Source organism: Leucoraja erinacea, chromosome 1 (genome assembly GCF_028641065.1).
Source record: "Leucoraja erinacea ecotype New England chromosome 1, Leri_hhj_1, whole genome shotgun sequence".
NCBI classification, from domain to species: Eukaryota; Metazoa; Chordata; class Chondrichthyes; order Rajiformes; family Rajidae; genus Leucoraja; species Leucoraja erinaceus.
The window spans coordinates 49,737,935-49,762,375 of record NC_073377.1 but is presented as its reverse complement, the minus strand read 5'-3'; the positions used below and the strand labels follow the sequence as shown (position 1 = coordinate 49,762,375).

Below are 24,441 nucleotides of genomic sequence, written 5' to 3'. Positions count from 1 at the left end.
GCGCCACAAGAGAGGCACCTAAGCTCAGCTCCAACACACTGCTGCTGTCAATTCCCTCACCAACTCACAGACAAGTATCACCAAACCACACCACAACATATGCTGCTTAATACCCTTCTGCAAAATGGTGCTCCGCTCATCTTTCACAGCAGCTTTCATCACCGGACAGGTGAAGGCAATGATAAGATCAGCACATGCATGGCGACTTAAGCTTAGGCAAGAAAGAGTGCAGAGAAGCTTTCCAGGGATGTTGCCAGGACTTGAGGGCCTGAGCTATAGAGGCAGGTCAGGCAGGCTAGGACTTTATTCCACGAAGTGCAGCAGGAGGAGGGGTGATCTTATAGAGGTGTATAAGATCACAAGAGGGGAATAGATAGGCTAGGTTTTTAACCTAGAGACGGGGAATCATGAACCAGAGGTCCTAGGCTATGGTAAGAGGGGAAAGATTTAATAGGAACCTGAGGGGCAACCTTTGCACACATAGGGTGGTGGTTATATGGAGCAAACTGCCAAAGGAGGTAGTCTAGACAGGTAATATAACAACATTTATAAGACATTTAAACAGGTACATGGATATGAAAGGTTTAGAGGGACATGGACAAAATGAAGGCAGGTGGGACTACTTTGGATGGGGATGAATGGGAAAGTTGGGCCGGAGGGTCTGTGTCATGCTCTATGATATTGCTCTTTGTGCACTGGCCCCAGCGGATCTACTGACATCTATTACAATCATTATACACTTTAAAATCTCCATTCTACCACTACTAACGTTATCCTGTAGAGTCATAGTTACAGAGTAGTACAGTGTGGAAACAGGTTGTTCGGCCCAACTCTCCCACACCGGCCAACAATGTTGCAGCTATCCCAGTCCCACTTGCCTGCACTTGGTCCGTAACCTTCCAAACCTGTCCTATCCATAACATTACATTCTGCACTGTATTTATTTTCCCTCATGCATTACCTGATGTACTTATTAGGGTATGTTTTGCCTGGATAGCATGCAACCAAAATTGGTAATAACTGTTTTTTAAGTACTTTTATACTCAACAGAATAAAGAAAGGCATAGATAGATGTGGAAAGGATGTTTCCACTTGTAAGATAGTCTAGGATCAGAGGACTTAACCTCAGAATTAAATAGTGCTCTTTTAGAATGGTGATGAGGAAGATCTTCTTTAGTGAGAGGGTAATTAATCGGTGGAACTCATTGCCACACAGGGTTGTGGAGGCAGGGCTGCAAACATTGGGTGAGAGTTGGGAGTGAGAAATTGCAGGACCAAGCCTGAGGGAGTGTAGCAACCGAGGGGGGATATGGAGCTTTTGCAATTCTTAGCTTGAAATTGTGCAATCTTGTGCATATTGTTGCGAGTCTTTTAACTTGCACTTGAATGCAATATTTATGCTTTAAATTGGATTAGCAATGAATAAGGTTCGGCTAAATTGCATTCCTAATTACATTCCACAGTAGAGCCAGGCTCTGATCAACAGGTGCAGCATATGAATGATCTTAGTGTATTCATGTATGGAAATCAGATTATAATCAAACACTTGGCCCATGTTGACCAACCTGGGTCTCATTGTACACCTGGTACTACTCCTGACCCTGACTCCAGTTGCATACCTTCTCTCATTCCTGACCCTGAGTCCAGCCTTGCACCTGGCCCCCTATTCTACCCTGATCATAGCTGCTTACCTGCTTTGGTTCCCAGTGCTGAACGCTCCCTTTGTCCCAGCTTTGACTGCACACCTAGTACTATTCCAGACCTTGACTCTGGATGCACACTTGGCCTTGCTCCTAGCCCCTCTGCACTGACAATATATCTGGCCCACACATGAAGCCCCATATCTGAGCCCCTGGACGTAACCTATTAAGTTCAAGTCCACAGGTGCTTATCTAATGCGGTAATCTTTTATGCGGCACCTCACGGACCAAATTTTGAATAACAAAATTTGCTACATCCATTGCCTTCCTTGTTATCTAACATGCTAGTTACTTTGTCAAATAAGTCATCAATTGGTTGAAAACAATTTCTCATCCATAAAATTATATTCACTCAGCTGTATAAGTATTCTGTAACAATTTCCTTAATTTTCCTAACAAACTGTCCCAAAGTCATTTTCACCCCCAATAATATTCTATTTATTGTAATCTTGAGAGTACATAATATTGTCTGTGATATTCATAACACAACAATGATAAACAGATCTTTATTTTGATTGCACCTACCAACATGCATACATTATTATAATATAGTTAATATGTACAAAGGGCAAATTTTTTTTCCAATGCTCCCCATTCCCAATTACTTTTACATTGAAGTGATTGAAATCCAAGTGACGTTTAAATGGCATCAGAAAAATAAAACCTCTGGAATGGATGATATTCATTACGTGATTGGTCAGTCAGTATCAGCACAATTACTTTGAATCTTCAGATGTCCTAGTTCAAGCTAAAAACTAAAGACAAATAATAACCTCCTCACACATTCCCCTGCAAGTATCTCTATCACTTCTTTAAAATATGCCCCTTCTTTGAACAAGCTGTTAAACATCGCATCTGAATCAGTTTCCATCCGATTACACTCCTTGAGGATGTTCGTTTACATGTTCAATTAACAAAACAACGAGATTGGGAACATTTATATTCAACTTGTCAAAGGAATTTGGGGGGTGGGGGGTTTAGAAATAGTCAGTGAGGTAAACAAACATAATAGTTAAGTGGCAAATGACAATAGTACTACCTTCCCAATATTTAACTGAAGGGAAATAATTGGTTATATGCGCTGTGTGTTGTGACAGACAGCCTGACACCTTGCATGTAATTTTAATATTACACTTATCCCATCCCCCTGGATATTCCGGATTAATAAATTAAGGTTTTGTCAACTAATTACAAATCAGGCTAATTACAAATCAATAACATTAGCCAACTTCGAAACAGGAAGTGCTGAGCATTGGGATCCAGACATCACGGACAACTGGCCTCAGTTCCCCATTCACATCTGGCAGTGCTCTCCATCTGAACCTGGGGGCCTCAGAGTATTTTTGAAAGAGGGGGGGGCTGAGCGATCACTGATCACTGGCCTGGGGGGTACCTGGTGAGGGAGTGGAGCAACCGTGTGGGAGGGAGGTGCCCCCCCCCCCCCCCCACGGTAGGAACTTTTTGAAATTTGATGTATTAAAATCATGTTTTAGTGCATTGTAGAAGTATGATTTCAATGTTTTTTGTTTGAAGTATTTTTAAGAGTTAACTTTTGAAGGTAACTTTTTCCACACAAAGGGTGGTGGGTGCATGGAACAAGTTGCCAGAGGAGGTAGTTGAGGCAGGGACTATCCCATCATTTAATAAACAGTTAGACGGATACATGGATAGGACAGGTTTGGAGGGATATGGACCAAAAGCAGGTAGTGTAGCTGGGACATGTTGGCAGGTGTGGGCAAGTTTAGCCGAAGGGCCTGTTTTCTCACTGTATTATACCTCCACCATGCATAAATGCTTCAAAATCAAGTGGTCGAGTTTTATTGCCATATACTCAAGCATAGAAACATAGAAAATAGGTGCAGGAATAGGCCATTCGGCCCTTCGAGCCAGCACTGCCATTCAATATGATCATGGCTGTTCAACTAAAATCAGTACCTCTTTCCTGTTTTTTCCACATTTGCCTTGATTTCGCTAGCCCCAAGAACTAAATGTAACTCTCTCTTGAAAACATCCAGTGAATTTGCCTCCATTACCTTCTGTGGCAGAGAATTCCACAGATTCCCAACTCTCTAGGTGAAGAAAGTTTGTCCTCATCTCAGTCCTAAATAGCCTACCCCTTATTCTTAAACTGTGTGACCCCTGGTTCTGAACTCCCCCAACATCGGGAACATTTTTCTTGCAGTTACAGTAAGTGAAAATCTAGCAGGCAAGCAGCATGCTTTCTCCAAGCACCCCCATTTGACAGTCACTATCTTCCATCCAGTTGTCCTCCAGGATGCACCGAGCCGCAGCCTGGTCCACGCCGGTCACCAGGGCGAATTCGGCACAGAGACTCTCAAGGCAGCGGCACAATGCTTCCGTTGCCTCCGACGGCCCAGGACTCTTGCACTGAGGCTGCTCCATGCCTGGAGCTGCAGTGAGGGACTCACCAGCCCGTCAAACACCCGCCAGCCACGGCTCCTCGTCTGCATCTGCCCCCGCCGCAGCTTCTGCTTCCATCGCTCCCTCCACCCCGGCTCTCCAACACCTGCGGCCCATGCAGTTGATATTAGTTTTGGAATTCTCGTTGATCACAGAATTCCTAATGACAGAGCGTGAGAAATTCTGTGATCAGCGTGGGAGCGTGAGAATCGGGTGAAATGCGTGATTCTCATGCTCAATGCGTGAGAGTTGGCAGCTTAGGTGGAGGTCAAGTCAGTGGATATTTTTATGGCAGAGAAAAACAAATTCTTGATTAGAATGGGTGTTAAGGATTATGGAGAGAAGACAGGAAAATTGGATTAGGAGGCAGAGATCAGCCATGATTGAATGGCGGAGTACACTAGATGGGCCAAATGGCCTAGTTCTATGCCTATAACTTGTAAACTTGTGAACTTGTGAAGAGGCTCTAAGATGCTTGCAATACTGTCATCGCCATCTGAGGATTTATTTCTATTTGGCTCACATTTGTTTATGTGATTCACAGATGAAGCTGTTGATGATGCATTCAGTGGTACCAGGGAGACAGCATGGAGGAAATGTGTCAGCTTCCTGACATAAATAAGCAGGAAAAGTCCAATCACTGACAACCACTGTGGAAAAAAGACAGATTTTTTTTCTGAAACTTTCAGGGTAACCTCCAGAGTTTGTCCCTGTATGTTACAGCACACATCTTTAGGGCAATGGTTTTTATCAAAACGGACAGAGTTCAGGAACTGAGAAATCCATGCATTTTATTTCCTCTTTCACTAATTGAATGTAATCTCATAAAATATTTACTGCCACAGACCACAGTTTGGCCCAATGAGCCTACACTATTCCCGAGATCAAGGTCAAATCCAAATGGCATCTTTTGACTGTAAACATACAGTGCAGAAACAGGCCCTTCACACTATCAAGTCCACGCCAACCAGTGAACACCCCATACACTAGCACTATCCTAAACACCAGGGGAAAATGTTTTAATCATTTTTCTCGAAGGTAATTAACCTAGAAACTTAAACATCTTTTGAGCATGGAGAACACTGGAACACCCAGCGAAAATCCACGCGGTCACAGGAAGAACGTACAAACTCTGTACAGACAGCACCTGTAGTCAGGATCGAACCTGGGTCTCTGGCTCTGTAAGGCAGCATTTCTACGCAGTGCCATTGTGACGTCCACAACGCCACTGTGCTGCCCATGTCTACTGCCATTTTTCTCCACCAATCCGAACAAAAGCTGACCCATATCTGCCCTTTTACGTGAAGCACTTTCCTCATTGAGCATCACCATTTCAAGATTATACAGTAACGCATGAAAACTTGGCTCTTTTCAATGACTTTAGATATAAATCATAATTATTGCAAAACCATACAGAAGCACCAGTATTCACAATGCTAACATGCAGGCTACCTTGCACATGAAATGGAATATAGAACAGTACAAGAACAAGAACCGACCCTTTGGCCCATATTGCCTGTGCCGAACATGATGTCAAGACCAACTCTTACCTGCCTGCACATAATCCATATCCCACCATTCCCTGCAGATCCATATGCCAGTCTGAAAGTCTCTTACAGACCACTATTTTATCTGACTCTATCGCCAACCCCTGTCAGCGCGATCCAGGCACTCACTAAGTCTGTGTTATAAACTTGCCCCCGCACAACTCCTTTAAACTTTGCTCTTCTCACCTTAAAGCTATGCCCTTTAGTATGTGTTTTTTCCATCCTTGCAAAAAAAAAAAAAATCACATATAAGAGTAAAAGATATGTCTAAAGAAATCAGTCTCCCTCTGTCCAATGTGAAACAGGCACCTTCCCTTCCCTGAGTCATTTCAATACAAGTTTCTCAGCCGTTAGAATGTCTCGGCGCAAGTCTTGCGAAAAAGATCACCACAAACCCACAATTCTGGTCATTAACATTACAAACTGCACAGCTGTGCAGTCATAAGTAAAGGATAGGATTCATAATTCTACGGTAAATCATGACATACACTTTTCTAAAAAACAGGAACCAAAACTCAGCTCTTGCCACTGCAACACTAGTGTTAAACAGAAGAACAAAAGTAGAAACAATGCTTATTTTTTGGATAGTCTACATGCTAACAAGAAACAGTCTTCTTCTGCTGGAAATATTTCCCCTTTCGTAGTAACTCACAATTACTGGTATTTCAAGCTTTGAAGCAACATCATTGTTTCTTGATTATTTAGTTTACCCTTTAAATGGATGTATTCCTGACCCACTACTCCACCTCCAGGTCCCTCAGATCGGCCGACTTGGGGCTGTTGAATATCCCGCGGTCTAGGCATAAGCTTAGGGGCGACCGTGCCTTTGCGGTTGCAGCTCCTAGACTGTGGAACAGCATCCCTCTTCCCATCAGAACTGCCCCCTCCTTTAAGTCAAGACTAAAAACGTATCTATACTCCCAAGCCTTTCCTGACATCCACTGAGCGAGGGCTATATGTATATATGTATGTAGTTTGTTTGTTTATACTATTCTTATAACAAATGTAAAGCACTTTGGCCAACGAGAGTTGTTTTTTAAATGTGCTATATAAATAAATGTGACTTGACTGAATTATGTGAATGATGGCGTTTTCTAAATACATATTAATTTTACCATCAACCAGCTCCAGGATGATAACTTTGGATTATCCATTGAAAGTTCATTTTCAGTTTATGACTTGAGTCAATCGAACAACAGAAAGATGTGGAGACACGAGGAACGGCAGATGCTGGAATCTTGAGCAAAACAGAAAGATCTGGGGGAACTCAACAGGTCAGGCAGCACCTGTGGAGTGAATGGACAGGCGATGTTTCGGGTTGGGACCCTTTTTCAGATAGAGATGCTGTTTCATGACTTTCAATGCAGCAAAATGGTGCACAAAGGTGAACAATATGAGATTTTGGACTCCCAGTCGAGAATGGGAATGTTGCCATAAATTCAGATATATGATACAGGACACATGCACATATTTTCATCTGTTAATAATTGAAAATCGCACAAAACATTCCCAAATTCCATGTCAATATTTCTTAATTATACCACGATTGCAAAAAAACAAAAACTAACTCAGCCCAAATCATTCACATATAATTTGCTGCATAGAGTCATTGAGTCATATAGTGTGGAAACAGGCCCTTCGGCCCAACTTGCCCACACTGATCAACGTCCCAGGTACACTAGTCCCACTTGCCTGTATTTGGCCCATATCCGTCATAGCCTGTCCAATCCATGTACCTGTCTAATTGCTTCTCAAAATGTGTGAAAGTTCTTGCCTCAACTACCTCCTCCGGCAGCCTGTTTCATACACCCACCAACCTTTGTGTGAAAAAGTTACCCCAAAGCTTCCTATAAAATCTTTCCCCCCTCACCTTAAACCTCTGTCGTCTGGTTCTCAATTCCCTTTCTCTGGGCAAGAGAATCTGTGCATCTGCCATATCTATTCCTTGTATGTTTTTATACACCTCTGCAGATCAGTCTTCATCCTCCTGCGCTCCAAGGAATATAATCCCAGCCTGCTCAACTTCTCCCTATAGCTTTGACCATCGAGTCCTGACAACATCCTTTTAAATCTTCTCTGCCCCCTTTCCAACTTGACAACATCTTTCCTATAACATGGTGCCCAGAACTGAACACTATACTCTAAATGTGGCCTCACCAACATCTTATATAACTGCAACAACTAGGTTTGTAAATCCCTACGCTTAGAACTTGGATGATCTAATTAGTGCTCAGATGATTGAAAGGTTTAATACACAAAAACTATATCCGCCTGTGGGAGACTCCAACGTGCGAGTGTGAGATTTAAAACTAAAGCTAAACTATTCAGGGAGTCATCAGGAAATGCTTCTTCATCCAAAGAGCAATTTAAATCTGAAGTTCCCTTCCTCAAAAAGCTACCATGGCTGGGTCAAATGACAATTTTGTTTGCTGAGACTGATAGTTCCAAATTGTTTACTAATTCACTGGAACTACAGATGCTGGTTTGTACCAAGATAGACACGAAGTGCTGGAGTAACCCAGCGGGTCATATCTGGAGAAAAAGGATGTGGTGTTTCGGGTCAGGACCCTTCTTTAGAATGCTAGAAGTCTAAAGAAGGGTCCCGATTCAAAATGTCACCCACCCATTTTCTCCAGAGATGCTGCCTGACCTGCTGATTTACTCCAGCACGTTGTGTCTATCACTGTAACTGCCTGTGCAGCATGAAAACATGTTTCAAATAATCTCAACTCCAGTAAACTAACATTCAATGGAAATCACTCCTGATACACACAAAATGTCGACCACCCTTCTGCCACCATGGATGATAACTGGCCTACTAACTTCCTCCAGCAGCTTGCTTTGTGTTCCAACCAACATTTTAAGCCATTTTTGCACCCTAAAAATATGTGGATCAGCACATACATTAATTCAATAAATAGAGCGAGGCTCATGCAGAAGAATTCACTGACTAGACCAAATTTCTGCAATAAGCTTGTTTTAGGAGTTTGGAATTATACATAACAGGTAGGAAAGCAGAGCCAAGGCCGAGATCAGATGAAGATCAGGCATAACCTTATTGAAAGGTGAAGGAGGCACAAAATGCACATAGTCTACCCCTGCTCATATTCTCATTCATGTTCTTATGAATACAGTGAATGCCTCAGTAACGCAGCTGGTAGAGAGCTGCTGCTCACAGAGCCAGAGACCCGGGTTCAAGCCTGACCTAGGGTGCTGTCTGTGCAGAGTTCTCTGTCTCCGTTCTCCCTAGGTACTCCAGATTCCTCCCACATCCAAAGGATGTGTGGGTTTGTAGGTTAATTGGCCTTTGTAAAATTGCCTTTAATGAGTAGGGAGTGGATGAGATAGTGGAATCACTTTGACCTAGTGTAACCAAAGGTCAGGGTGGACTCAGTAGACCAGACGGCCAATGTCCTTGCTGTATTTCCAAAACTTATAAACCTAGTTGAGATAACTAACCTGAAAGAGGCACAGACTTTTAATGCAAACATTAAATACATGGTAAAAGATATTCAATATCATTTCAAAAAACAGGAACCACATCACAACTGTGATGTTGTTTGTAAAATGGGGTAATGAAAGGTTAAAATTATACACACTTTGGTGTAAGATCCTTATTTTTCCTTAAACACACTTACCACATCCAAGAACCTGAAAGTAACAGCAAATGAAGGAAATGACTTGTAATTTTCATAACAACATGCCACATGGTATATGAGTTCAATGCAGTCCCAATATTATTATTATGTTTCTGAAGGTATTTAATGTATCTTTCAGATGTGAGATACAGCATGGAAATTGGCCATTTGGCCCATCAAATCCACTCCGACCATTGATCAGCCATTCACACCAGTTCTATGTTATACCACTTTCTCATCCACACTTACACACTAGGGGCAATTTTACAGAGGCCAATTAACCTACAAACCACACACCTTTGGGATGTGGGCGGAAACTGGTGCACCCACAGGAATCCCATGTAGTTAGAGGGAGAACATGCCAACTCCACACAGACCGCACCCGAGGTCAGGATTGAACTTGGGACTCTGGCGCTGTGAGGAATCTGTCACATAACAAACATTCTCTGTAACATAGTTAACTTAAAGCAGTGAAAACTGATAAAGAATTCATAGCAAAATATTAAACGGTTATCATCCCATCATTTAAATAGGGTACCGTCATGACACGAATTATAACAACGTTCTGTATTAATATAACACTTCTAATGAAATAAACCCAAAGATTATAATTCTGCTTTGTATTTGGGAATTGAAGCATTGCTGTCAGGCCCATTGTTTATTACCCATCTCTAATTGCCCTTGAGAGGTGTTAGTGATCGCTTACTTGAACTGCTTCCAGTGCTTCTACAGTGCTGCTAGGTATGGAGTGAATGGATTGCGATCTAGTGACAGGAAAGGAAGCTGACAGGTTTCCCCATCAGGTTGGTGTGGAAACTGGAGGGGACCCCACGGATGGTGGTACATGATTGGTAATGGAGTTCTGTGAAGCTGGGGGCGAATCCTGGACTAGTTGCTGTGGTGTATTTTGTTAACGACAAATGCTGCAGCCACGGTGGGCCAGTGGGAGAGTGATTGAATATAGAAGGAGATGGGTGAGATCCCAAACAAGTGCATGCCATGGATAGTATCTTGCAGCTGGTGCAGAAAGGCTCCTTTACAAGGACATCCCCAAGACACTGGTCTTCCTTACCACTGTCAGCCCAAGGTTGAAAGTTGTGTGACATTATGAGGAGTTGCTATCATGAATGAACTTCCCTCCTTGTATGTGTATACTGCGTGGATAGCCATTAAATGAAGATTTCTACCGCAGTTCAGCCTTCTCTGTGCTAAATTTAAAAATCACCCCGGCAAATCCAATCTTTCCACAGACTTAAAATGTTGCACCCCCACTAACAATTTTGTACATTTTCTAGGTTAAGATAGCTCAACTTGTATTATTTTATATTTTCAACGTCATATGTTTCTAATTCATTTTCTGACTTTGATTGATTGAAAGATACGGCGTGGAAGCAGGCCCTTCATCACACCAAGTCCACACCACATCCACATCTATCGATCACCCATTCACACTCGTTATATGTTATCTTGCTCCTTATATACCAGGGGCAACTTACAAGCCAATTATCCGAGGAACCCTCACATCTTTGGGAGAACCCAGAGGAAACCCATGCAGTCACACAATGAAAGAGCAAATTACACACAGACTGTAAAATCAAAATTAAATCCTCCAACTTCACACTTGTGCTGTCCCTGGTTCTGGATCACATTGACAGAGCCAGCATTTGCCAAGTTTTAAAACCCTTTGAGAAGGTGGCAGTGGCCACCTTCTTGAATTGTTCTGGTGAAGGTACTCCCATGGTGCTGCTGGGGTGAAGGACGTGGGGAAGTACTTTGCATTCAAGGGCCACCAGCAAGGATGTGCTGGTCTCCTGGCCTAATGAAATGATAGAGAAGTGAGGTTGAGCTTTGAGGTTCCAAATAGAGGCTCCAAAACACAGTTTTCCCCTGACTAATGCGCAAAGGTCACCATGTAAGGCTATTTTGAGCTTTTATATATGTTCAGGATTTATTTGATTTGCACAATAGTTACACCATGCAACACAATGAAAGGTAGCCTTACATTACTGGGACAACAATTCATTTAGACTATGCAGTTATAATCAGTACTTTCCCAGATGCATGCATCTACAACTGGTAAATGGGTGGATATCAGGTCAAGATGATTTTACTCTCCGAGTGTCTATATTTTTCTGCAAATTGAGTTCAAAGTGGATAAGCATGATTTATCAGCCAAAAAACTGCCAAAAGTGAAATAACTTATTTAGGGTCAAATAGGATACAAAATTTGAGGCTAAATGTTATGTTAAAATATGTCTTATATTGTTTATTACAGCCAGTTCAGGCCGGTACGAAGCTTTCCAAAAAGGGGGGTGGCATGACAGGATTACAAAAAAATGTAATGTGAAATAGTGTGCGTGCTGCGCACATCATGAGCGCGAAGCGTGAAGTCCCTTGATGCCAGGGTCTAGGGCCCGCTTAAAGGCCCTGGAAGCTCTGGGGTTTTACATGCTCTCTGATGCATTCTGAGCCTTATTTTGGAGTATTTTTGCACCAAATTTATGACCAATATTTCAGAAATTAACAGGAATCTGAGCTGCCAGAGGGGGTAGTTAAGGGACTATCCTAATGTTTAAGAGACATTTGGACACACATACATGGATAGGACAGATTTAGATGGATATATGGGCCAAAACGCGTGTGAGTGGGACTAGTTTAGATGGGACATGTTGGTCTGTGTGGGCAAGTTGGGCTGAATGGCCTGTTTCCACACTGCATCATTCTATGACTAAAAAGTTAAGAAGAAAAATGAATGTAGATAAGTAGAGCAGATTTGAAAGAGGAGTGAAATGTAAAAGCAGAGAGAGGTTTATGGGTGGAAAGGAACATAGGAAAGGAGGGCGAGAGTGGGCTTGGGCAGATGGGTGAAGGGAAAATAGACACAAAGTGCTGGAGTAACTCAGTGGGTCAGGCAGCATCTGCTGAGAATATGAATAGGCGACGTTTCACAGAGTGCTGGAGTAACTCAGCGGGTCAGGCAGCATCTCTGGAGAACATGGATAGATGACATTTCACAGAGTGCTGGAGTAACTCAGTGAGTCAGGCAGCATCTCTGGAGATTGTATTTTGGGTCAAGACCGTTCTTCCGTAATATTCATGATGTGACATGCGTATCTTTTAACTCTTTAACGATTAGGCTGTCGACTTGGTGTGAGCCCAGCGGGGGTGGCGTGGGCCCAGTGTGGGTGCGTGGGCACAGTGGGGGTGGTTTGGGCCCTGCGGGGGTGGCGTGGTCCCAGCGGGGGTGGGCATGGGCCCAACGGGGATCAGCGGGGGTGGCGTGGGCTCAGCAGGGGTGGCGTGGGGGGAAGATGGCTTGGGAGGCGAGGGGAGCGGGCCCTGCCGCAGCGGCACTGGTGTTGGGGTTACAGCCGCTGGGTTCAGATTCAGCCACTCCCGCCTGGAGACGGGAGGACGGTCTCCTGATCGCCAGGCAAGCCGTTGGTGAGGCTCCGACGCCGCGGATGGAGATGCTTGTCAGGGCGGGCAGACACTGCACCCCCCCCGGGCCCGGAGAAATGGGCACTCCCTTATCCCACGGGCCAGATATCCCACGGGCTTTTTTTTATTCATTTTTTTACGATCTTTTTTTTTTTCGATTTTTTTTTTTCCCCCTCTGGATTTTTTCTTACTCTGGGGGAAAAAAGGGGGGTGCAGTCGCACCCAACGCACCCTTCCTTCAGACGGCCATGCTGTTGTATAACAGTTATTAAACTTCGCTAATTGTCCAAGAGATTTTGCAATCTATGAATATGAGCCTTGGCTTCTCTCATTGAGATGTACTTTCTAAATGCTTTCTTTAACCCTCCCCTTAATAATCGATTCACACAAGATTTATTCACATCATATAAATACGTGTGTACAATGAGACACTAATAAAAAAACAGAAAACGCTGCAAGCACTTTGCTAATGCAACGAATATCGAGGACAGGAACAGACAAGTTATCTCTCATGTAACAACTCTATAAAACTTACACATTGTTGAAAGGTCCGAAGTGTTCTTGTCTTAAGACTTATGTGGCATAATATTCCGGGATCATCAAGAACCATTTCAGTTAGTTAAAACTGAGAACACAATATGTGCGAAATGGAGAGCAGGTTCAGGAACATCTGAAAAATTAAAACACATTTATTTTGCGGGTTGTGATCATTTGCCAGGATTGAAGTGCGTGATGAATGATTTATACAGGCTTATCCCCTTGTCGGATGTGGACTGAACTATTCTGTTTTAACTTCAATATTTCCAGCAGTGGCAGGGCTTTTCTTTGATAAACGGAAATGCAGACATAAACCCATTGACCACACTGAATTTCATATTCTGTGCTATCTATTTACATCACATCCTACACATATGAACTGCATGGGAAGATTATAATCCCCAAATTAACTAAGAGAGTCAATGGAATAAGAACAGAGAAATGCTGGAAAAAATTAACATTTCACAACCAAGATTTCTCATCACACGATCAGTAGTTCAGCAAATGGCAGTGTTGTGGATCGCTTCCAAAGACGCCACACATATGTCATGGAAACTGGTGTAGCCATAATATGTTTAACCAACTGTATCAAGCCACTTTTTCACACAGAGAGTTGTGAGTCTTTTTTGCCTCAGAGGGCGGTGGAGGCCGGTTCTCTGGATACTTTCAAAAGAGAGCTAGATAGGGCTCTTCAAGATAGTGGAGTCAGGGGATATGGGGAGAAGGCAGGAACGGGGTACTGATTGTGGATAATCAGCCACATTGAATGGCAGTGCTGACTTGAGGGGCCGAATGGCCTACTCCTGTACCTAGTGTCTATTGTCTATTGTCAATGTACAATATGTAAAGATTAAAATCAAATGAAAATTATATGTTAAATCCAATGTTTTTAATCTTTTGGATTATGCTCAAAACATTTTGGTATTATTCACAGATGGTTTCAGTCAGAAAGAGTCATCAATAATCATCAATAAGGAAGAATAATCCTGTCAATAACATTTTTATCTTTTGAAATCATCATTATCCTAATCCATATTTTTATATTTCTTCACTCCGATAACTATATTTCAACGCTTATAGGCTAGTTTGAGTGCTCAAAAGTTTATAGGCCAGTTTGAGATTGGACATCCGGTGGCGCTGTTACTATCTGCGTCCGCCTTTAGTCCGGTGTCTTTTTTATTTTTTGTTATGCTTAAAGTGTGTTTTTTTTTTTTTTTTTTTTTTTTGTGGGGGGAAGGGGAAGGGGGAAACCATCCTTCAGTCGCTTCCTGGAGAGGACTATTATTCGAGTCGCGTCCTCCCCCCCCCCCCTACCTACTGGATTGGCGCGGCCTTTCCTGCCAGGATTGACCAGAGCTCCAGCAGCGGCGGCGCAGCGCTGGATACATCGCGGAGCGGGCGATGCCTCACCTGGGATCGCCGTTTGGAGCTCCGGAGTGTTGGGCCTACTGCATCGACATCGCAGAGCTCCCAACATCGCGGAGTCCTGCGACCCTTTGTCGGGGGTCGCCAGTGTGAATCTCCGCCCAGCTCGTCCTGTGGACTTCGGGAGCCGCAGACTCCGGTGGAAGGTGGCCGATTTAGAGGTCCGGTCCGCTGAGGATGTTCTCCTGTTCGACGTCAGGGTTCCATCATTCCCGGCGAGAGGGCCTGAACATCGGGCCACCCGTGGCGGCAACTACGGGGTGCTCGAGAGGCCCCGACCACGGGTGAACATCTGGGAAGATCAGCGAGGAGACTGGCTGCACTTTGGTTCTTTCCCTCACAGTGGGGAACTTTGGTGCCACTGTGGTGATGTTGTGTCGTGGACTTCTGGGGTGTGTGCTTTTTTAAATTATTTATTTGTATGACTGTAAGGAAAATAGCATTTCGTTGTCTCTTGAGACAATGACAATAAATGGAATCCAATCCAATCCAATCCAATCCCATAACAAGTTTAGAGATACAATTAGGAAAAGGCTCTTCGGCTCACCGAGTCCACATTGACCATTGATTACCTGTTCACACTAGTTATCCTATTACACACTAGGGGTCATTTGCAGAGGCCAATTAACTACAAACTTGCATGTCTTTGAGATGTGGGAGGAAACCAGAGCACCTGAGGATGATTGAATGATACTTTATTATCACATGTGACATACAAGATACAAGATACAAGATACAAGATACATTTAATTGTCATTTGGACCCCTTGAGGTCCAAACGAAATGCCGTTTCTGCAGCCATACATTACAAACACATAGACCCAAGACACAACATAATTTACATAAACATCCATCACATCGCTGTGATGGAAGGCCAAATAAACTTATCTCTCCACTGCACTCTCCCCCCCCATGTCAGAGTCAAAGTCAAAGCCCCCGGCTGGCGATGGCGATTGTCCCGCGGCCATTAAAGCCACGCCGGGTGATGCGAGGTCGCACACCGGGTCTTGCTGTTAGAGCCCCCGGCGTGCGCTCGCAGAGTCCCGCGGCCATTCCAAGCCGCGCGGGGCAGTGGTGTTAGGCCCCGCTCCAGGAGCTCTTCAACCCCGCAACTCGGGCGTGGGAAGTCGCCGTTGCGAGAGCCCTGAAAAGCGGTCTCCCTCCAGGGACCCGTGGGCTCCCGGTGCCGCCGTCCACAGACCTGCCGTTGGAGCCTCCGACTCTCCGGCAGCAGCAGCAGCAGCAGCAGCAGCAGCAGCAGCAGCAGCGTTCCTCCACCGCTCCACCCGCTCCGGACTCGGCCAGCCCCGCGACGGCGACGGTGAGTCGTAGCACCAGAGTCCCGGCTTCTTCCTGTTGGAGGCCGCTCCTCGTTGCAGCCCCAACGACAACGGAAACCCGACGAGAAAAGGTCGGGTCTCCCGTGCAGGGAGAGATTTAAAAAGTTTCCCCCCTCCCTCCCACCCACCCCCCACCCCCCATACACACACACCAACAACAAAAAACAAAAAAATGACATTAAAACACAGACAGAAAAATAATAAAACGCGGACAGACTGCAGAGGCTGCTGCTGACCAGAGTCGCGCCGCCCACCGGACATGTCACAGTGAAAATCTTTGTTCTGCATACCAAACACAAAGAATGCCAAGAGTCGGCATGTATACGGCGCTAACAAATTTACAAAGTATTCCCCTATGGTCCCTTATTGTTCTCGGCAGCCCCCCCCCCCCCCCCCCCCACACACACACACATTGGATCCCTCTTTGTTTTCGCTGGCACGTCCTCGACTGACCTATGGCACCCACCACAGCCCCTTCCAACCTCAGGCACCCACTGCGGGCTCGTCCGACCTCCAGAACTCACCACGGGCCCGATCACAGGGAGAACATGCAAACTCCGCACAGACGGCACCCGAGGTCCCTGGCGCTCTACTTCTGCGCCAGTGTGCCACAGCGACAATTATTATGAAATACTACATAACATTGACCGCGATTACTAAAATACATATCATAGAAACATAGAAACAGAAACATAGAAACATAGAAAATAGGTGCAGGAGGAGGCCATTCGGCCCTTCGAGCCAGCACCGCCATTCATTGTGATCATGGCTGATCATCTCCTATCAATAACCCGTGCCTGCCTTCTCCCCATATCCCTTGGCTCCACTAGCCCCTAGAGCTCTATCTGACTCTCTCTTAAATCCATCCAGTGACTTGGACTCCACTGCCCTCTGTGGCAGGGAATTCCATAAATTCACAACTCTCTGGGCGAAAATGTTTTTTCTCACCTCAGTCTTAAATGACCTCCCCTTTATTCTAAGTCTGTGGCCCCTGGTTCTGGACTCGCCCAACATTGGGAACATTTTTCCTGCATCTAGCTCGTCTATCTAGGATGGAAAACAAGGATTCAAACCTGTTAAATTCGCATGTTACAAAGTTTTATATCCACAGATTAATTCACTCCGTAGTCCCCTATGTTCAACTGTACTGACACCTCCGATTTACCCTTCTCCCTCACAAATTGTAGACTGAAACTTACCATATTATGGTCACTATCTCCTAATGGCTCCTGAACCTCAAGTTCCCTTATCAAATCCGGTTCATTACACAACACTAAATCCAGAATTGCCTTCTCCCTGGTAGGCTCCAGTACAAGCTGCTCTAAGAATCCATCACGGAGGCACTCCACAAACTCCCTTTCTTGGGCACCATTACCAACCTGATTTTCCTAGTCTACCTGCATGTTGAAATCTCCTATAACCACTGTAGCATTATGTTTGCTACATGCCAATTTTAACTCCAGATTCAACTTGCACCCTATATCCAAGCTACTGTAGATAACTCCCATTAGCGTCTTTTTACCTTTACAATTCCTCAGTTCTATCCATACTGACTCTACATCTCCCGATTCTGTCACCCCTCACATGGGACTGAATTTCATTCATTGCCAACAGAGCTACTCCACCCTCTCTGCCCACCTGTCTGTCTTCTCGATAGGACGTATACCCCTGAATATTTAGTTCTCAGCCCTGGTCCTCTTGCAACCATGTCTCTGTAATTCCCACAACATCATACTTGCCAAATTCTATCTGAGACAAGCTCATCCACTTTATTTCTTATACTTAGATTTACAGAGATATGTAATCCTGTGCAATTTATGTTCCTTACTTGTTCTCAAGATATGCATACTCATCTCCCAAATGTATTATTGTTCAACTAAATGCACTTTCCAGGCATATTGCTTCGTAATTTTTTTTTTGAAAAATATTATCAATGACATGCATGACTCTCCCTTGGAAAGTTTGCCATTGTATTGGAGACATTAATTTGTGAGATGCTCTTTGGCATACTGTCGTGTTTGTGTGATCTTTGACGTGAGATTTCCTTTAAGAATTTAATTCAATGAGTTCAGGAAGTTTTCTTTCATGCACTTTCAGTTATGATATTTTGTTATTTAAACTCTGCCAATAACCATCAGGAACGGAAGGACATTTAGTTTAGCTTCTGGGAAGACGAGAGATCAAAGCTGACGAGGAAGTATATTAAGATACTTACTGCACGCTCAAGCCAACATGAAATCTTACATGGGGAAGTCCAGCTTCGAACTTGCTGAGTGTTTTGTTGGGGAGGTGAGCACCTACCCACTCCAGCATGGAAATGCAGGCCAAATCCAATCCATCCATAGCGCAGAAGATCTTCTTCTTCTTGCGCATGGTGTGCACAGCCTAAAGTTGTAGGACAACCTGTTCTATTTGATTGTGCATGCCGGGTTGATTGCATTTGTCGAAACAGGGCAGACCACGTGAAGGTTGCAATCTTTCACCCCAAGTGCAGAAGATGTTAATTAGCATCTCAGCTTTCATGGCAGAAAACCCAACAGCCATCCATCAACCAAAATGATGCTGCACTGGGACCATACACCGCTGCCCTGTGACCTCGGACTACAGCACCCATGATTCTGCATTCCAGAGTTGGAACAAACTTTGAGATCATCAAAGAAATTCTACATATTTCACAGAAAATAAGTTCTGACAGTAATCAAATATGCAAGTTCCAACAGGCAACCACTGTTGAAAGGATTAATAGGTGCAATTTTATTTCAATGATGAATTTGTGTGTGATTGTTTGCGCAAAAGTCAGAAGAAGGATCCCGACCCAAAACATCACCTATCCATGTTCTCCAGAGATGTTGCCTGACTTTTAGTTTTGTTTAGTTTCGAGATACAGCGCGGAAACAAGGAGCATATTGCTCCGTTGCATTACCAATTGATTCAGTAACTCTAACGCACAAGAACGTAGGAGACAGCAGAAAGTAGACAACATTGTTCAGTCCTGACCTCCCTGCCCTCGAAGGGACCTACAGGATGCATTGCCTTAAAACGCACCTAATATCATCAAAGACCCACACACTCGCATCACTGCTACCACCGGGAAGGTATGGGAGGCTGAGAATTTTGGTCTCCAGGTTCAAGAACAGCTTCATCCACCAGGCTCTTGAACCACACCTCACAACCCCATCTCAGCAATGATCTACCATGAACGTTGTTTTAAGTTGCACACCATACTTCACTATACATTATCATGGTTTGATTACCCAGTATTACTGATAATGTATTGTATTAATGATTTTCGACCACCAGGGGCGCCGGGGCAATGGCTGCCTTGCCGGCAGTCTGTTCGTCTTTTCACTCTCTTTGTTATATTTTAGTTTGTTAAAAGTTTTGTTTTAATGTACTTCGGTTTGGTTTATGTGGAGGGAGGGGGGAGGTGATCGGGGAAAACTTTTTTTCAGGTTCTTACCATTCCGGAGATGTGATCAATTTTTGGGTCACATTCTTCGGGCTCTGCGGCCTACCACCGATGGAGCTGGAAACCTCCTCAGACTGTCGTGAACCCCACCGTGGGGCGTGGACTTAACATCGGAGCTGATCCCTTGCCTAGGATTGCTCCCACCGCCACCACCACGGACTTACTATCAAGGGCTCGCAGTCTCGGTTGAGGTCGAGTCGGGAGCTCCAACATCGCGGAAGGTTCGACTAGCCCCAACACGAGGTATGATCGCCCGGAGCAGGGGAGCTGACATCCCCCCCAATGCGGGAGCTGATTGCCTCGACCCAGAGGGCCGCCGTCAAGATCGTCCCGTCAACGGGGGCTCGAGGCCCACGACCGAGGAAGAACTAAGGGAAGGGCTTGAACTTTATTTCGCCTTCCATCACAGTGAGGAATGTGTAGGAGTCACTGTGGTGGATGTTCATGTTAAAATGTGTTTTTGAGTGATCTGTTACTTTTAATTGACCGACTTGGCCAAAGAAATTCCTCGTATGTTGCAAAATATACTTGGCGAAAAAAGTGTGATTCTGATTCTGATTATTGTATATTTATTTGTTGCACTGATGGGCCCGCAATCCTGCAGCAAGTTAAAATTTCACTGTTCTGTCCCCGGAGCATGTGGCAATTAAATACTCTTGGCTCTTGAATTTTTAAGTAATGTACTAATTTTCTTTTACACCTGTTTTTCATTACAAACTTAGTTTTCGAGCATTTCTGGGAAGTTAGTTGTGTCCTTTTCCATGACAGAATCAAAGTATTTATTTATTTGCTCTGCCACTTCATTCTTCCCCATTATAAATGCTCCCAGTTTCTCTTTGTGAGGGACCTACATTTGTGCAAACTTACCCAAGGTGTATAATGAATCACCAGGCTAGTTAGTTGAAAAGGAAGGAGATACTGTAAATGTTTTAAATGGAGGATATAGACATAAAATGCTTGAGTAACAGTGGGACAGGTAGCATCTCTGGAGAGATGGAATGGGTGACGTTTTGGGTCGGGACCCTTCTTCAGACTGATGTCAGAGGAGAGGGAGATACATAGATAAGAACATGTAAGGTGTGAAACCAGGACAAAGGGGATGAAGATCAAGGAAAGTTTTAAATAGATCATTGTTAGCTGGGAGAAGGTAACAACAAAGCAAACAGAGATAAAATGTACTCTGAGACAGTCAGACTAATAGAGAACGGGGAAGGGGAGGGATGGAGAGAGGGAAAGCAATGGTTACTTGAAGTTAGAGAAGTCAATGTTCTTATCAGCTGCCCAAGCTTTAAATGCCGGATTTTATTTGAAAATTTTGTCTTTTGGGCATTCATTTAGGGTATCAGGTCTCATTTGCCGCAGTCGCAGATCTAAATTCTCAAATAGGTAATACCACTTTGCTGTATGAGAAATATTTACTCACTTGCTCTGCCATGTCATTATTCCCCATTGTAAAATGTTCCCAGTTCCCATTTGTCCAATTTGTCCAAACTTATCTTTTTTGTTACTTACTTGTTGAAATGTTGACATCCGCTATTAGATTGTTTGCAAGTTACTACCTCTCATCTATCTCTTGGTCCATATTTGCAGAGTTCTCAACTGCTTCCTATCCTCAAATTTAGATAACCTAATCGGACTCCTTTGTGTATATATCATTGTCTTTACTTTTTCTTGTTAACCATGGCTGCGTCACATTTCCTTTAGGGTTTTTGTACCGGGAAGAAATGAATAATTGTTCCAGTTCTTGGATTTATGCCTTAAATGTTAGCCATAGACAGTGAATGTGATCTATTGCACTGAAGTATCGGATGAGACAAGGGCAAAAAAAAGGACTTAGATTGCATAAAACACTCTTCAATTGTACTTCAAATTATATCCAATGAACTACTCTTTACAATATGGTAGAAGAGGATTGGCAGACAAACTATGTGCGGCAGTGTTCAACAAACCGTGACAGACAATTATTGCATATTTTGGTTTAATTGAGGGCTACATTTTGCCAGTTTTGAGAAGAATTCCCTTATTCTTAGAAATGCTGCAGTGGAAATTCTTCTGTCCACTAGAGATAGCACCAGGAGGCTAAACTGAACTTAGCATCTGAAAAGTAACTCAGTATCAGCCAAGATTTTTGAATTCAAATTTCTGGAATGTGGCTTGAATCCACAACCTTCTTGCTCAGTGTTAGAGTACAACAAATTTAACTAAAGTTAAATGTAATTTTAATTAATCACCAAGCTTGTTCGATGAAAAGGAAGGAGAAAAAAGTTTTAAATGCTGGATGCTATTTGACTAGAAATGTAGTCTTTTAGGCATTCATTTAGGATACCTGGTCTCATTTGCCACTGATAACATATCTAACCTCAAAAAAGAAATACAACATTTGCTGTATGAGAAGATATCGGCAAATAACTTTAGAAATGAAATGTATTTGTGTGGTAACATTAAAACAGCATATGCCAATGATAAAATAAATACATATAAATGACTGCAGGAATAACATTTTAAACACTGAAACATTTTCTTTTGTTCTATACATTAGCAAAGGCAAGTAACATAATGCTGGACATTTATATTAAACCTCATCACAGCAAGCATTAATGTAATTATATTTATATTGCATTATGCTGTACTTTTAAGGGGTTGCAATCCTCAGAGTAACTCAGATATCCAGTTCCAGGACTGGAACATGCTATTTACAGTAATACTGGAACAATCTCTTTTGTTAGAGATTTCACCTCAATAAAAATGCAAGCCAGATTACTTACCATGAAATATAATGTCTGATGACACATTAATTATTGCTCCGACCAGGATACCAAAGACCACAAAGTTACAGATATTCTTCAAAACAGTTATATATGTACGACTATAATACCCACTGTGACACACAAAATCACGCACGTCATATTTAAAATATTGAAATATCAACACATGATGGATTAGGGTGGGGTTGAAGACGTGTGTTTGAAAATGTGGTTTCAAGCTTCATTTACGAGCAGCGTTTGATGCATGGGCAGGAATAATTATAAAATCTATCATCTTCCTTGTTTTAACATTGCCTTTAATCTAATAAAAAATATTTAAAAGATGTTGTAGAGAAATTCACTCCAGAATTTACTCTAGAAGTATGGAAATTCATCATTTAAAACTGTAAGTAGTGAGATTTTGATAAGGATATTCGGCACATCAGTAAAGACTCAGAATTAATGTCTCAGTTCCAAAATCCTTCATCAGAATTGGGAGAGAGAACAGGTTGCGCACTGTTATAGCAAAGCCCAATGTGTTGGCCTGTGAAGTCAGTATCATTGATAGCATCCATGCTCAAATCCAGGCTGATGCTGCTTGTGCTCTATCTCCTCTTCTCAACCTTCCTGAGTGCCATGTGTGTCAGCTAATTAATTTATGAGAATCTTTAGACTTCTAATAGTTATTTTCATCATCTAGACCTTGACTCTCGCTACTTGCACAAATGGCTCCAAATGGTCAATCCTCCATCACTGGGTGTTTGCAATGCTCCCATTTGAAATGGTCTCACCAAACAGGTGTCCCTGTTTGCAGATTTCATTATTACACGCACACATTGGATTGCTTGCAGCATTTTATCCCTCACATATTCAATATACTACAGGCCTGGCATACACAAGAGATTAATGTGCAGAATTAGACACAAGAGATGATTGTGCAAAATTAGAGCACATGGTATTGGGGGTAGGGTATTGACATGGATAGAGAACTGGTTGGCAAAGAGTAGGAATTAACGGGTCCTTTTGAGAATGGCAGGCAGTGACTAGTGGGGTGCCACAAGGCTCGGTGTAGGGACCCCACGCCTGGCGTGGCTTGGAATGGCTGTGGGACTTTGCTAGCGCCCGCCGGGGGCTCCAACTCCAAGACCCGGAGCGTGGCCTTGCATCACCCAGCGCGGCGTTAATGGCCGCGGGCCAATTACCATCGCCCGCCGGGGGCTTTGACTTTGACTCTGACATCGGGAGGGGAATGGGAAGTGCAGGGGAAAGATAAGTATTTGCCTTCCATCACAGCGAGGAGGAGATGTGCTGTGATGGATGTTTGTGTAAATTGTGTTGTGTCTTGGTTCTTTCTTGTGTGTATGACTGCAGAAACAACATTTCGTTTGAACCTCAATGGGGTTCAAATGACAAATAAATTGTATTGTGTATTGTGTATTGTATTGTATTTACAATATATATTAACGATTTAGACGAGGGAATTAAATGTGACATCTCCAAGTTTGCAGATGACACAAAGCTGGGTGGCAGTGTGAGCTGCAATGAGTATGTTATGATGCTGCAGGGTGACTTGGATAGGTTGGGTGAGTGGGCAGATGCATGGCAGATGCAGTATAACATGGATAAATGGGAGGTTATTCACTTTGGTGGCAAGAACAGGAAGGCAGATTATTATCTGAATGGTGTCAGATTAGGAAAAGGGGGGTGCAACAAGACCTGGGTGTCCTTGTACATAGGCACTGAAAGTAAGCATGCAGGTACAGCAGGCAGTGAAGAAAGTGATGGCATGTCGGCCTTCATTGCGAGTTTAGGAGCAAGGAGGTCCTATTGCAGTTGTACAGGGCCCCGGTGAGACTGCATGTGGATTATTGTGTGCAATTTTGGTCTCCTAATTTGAGGACATTATTGCTATTGAGGGAATGCAACGTAGGTTCACCAGGATAATTCATGGGATGGTGGGGCTGACATATGATGATAGAATGGGTCGACTGGGCTTGTATTCACTGGAATTTAGAAGGATGAGAGAGGATCTTATAGAAACATATAAAATGCTTACAGGATTGGACAGGCTAGATGCAGGAAAAATGTTCCTGATCTTGGGGGACACCAGAACCAGGGGTCACAGTTTAAAAATAAGTGGACTTATTTAGGACTGAGATGAGGAAAACATTTTTCACCCA

The 24,441-nt window shown here is 43.5% G+C and overlaps 1 protein-coding gene across 2 annotated transcripts in view; it reads right to left on the bottom strand.

Annotated features, from left to right (window-relative positions):
* The window catches only part of LOC129696504 (interleukin-6 receptor subunit beta-like), an 83,816-nt gene that overhangs the window by 51,517 nt on the left and 7,858 nt on the right, over window positions 1-24,441 (bottom strand). For both annotated transcript variants that reach the window (XM_055634492.1, XM_055634483.1), the window contains exon 2: window positions 13,283-13,417. In XM_055634492.1, coding sequence (XP_055490467.1) covers window positions 13,283-13,286 — 4 coding nt within the window. In that variant the 5' untranslated portion in view covers window positions 13,287-13,417. The remainder of the gene's footprint in view (window positions 1-13,282; window positions 13,418-24,441) is intronic.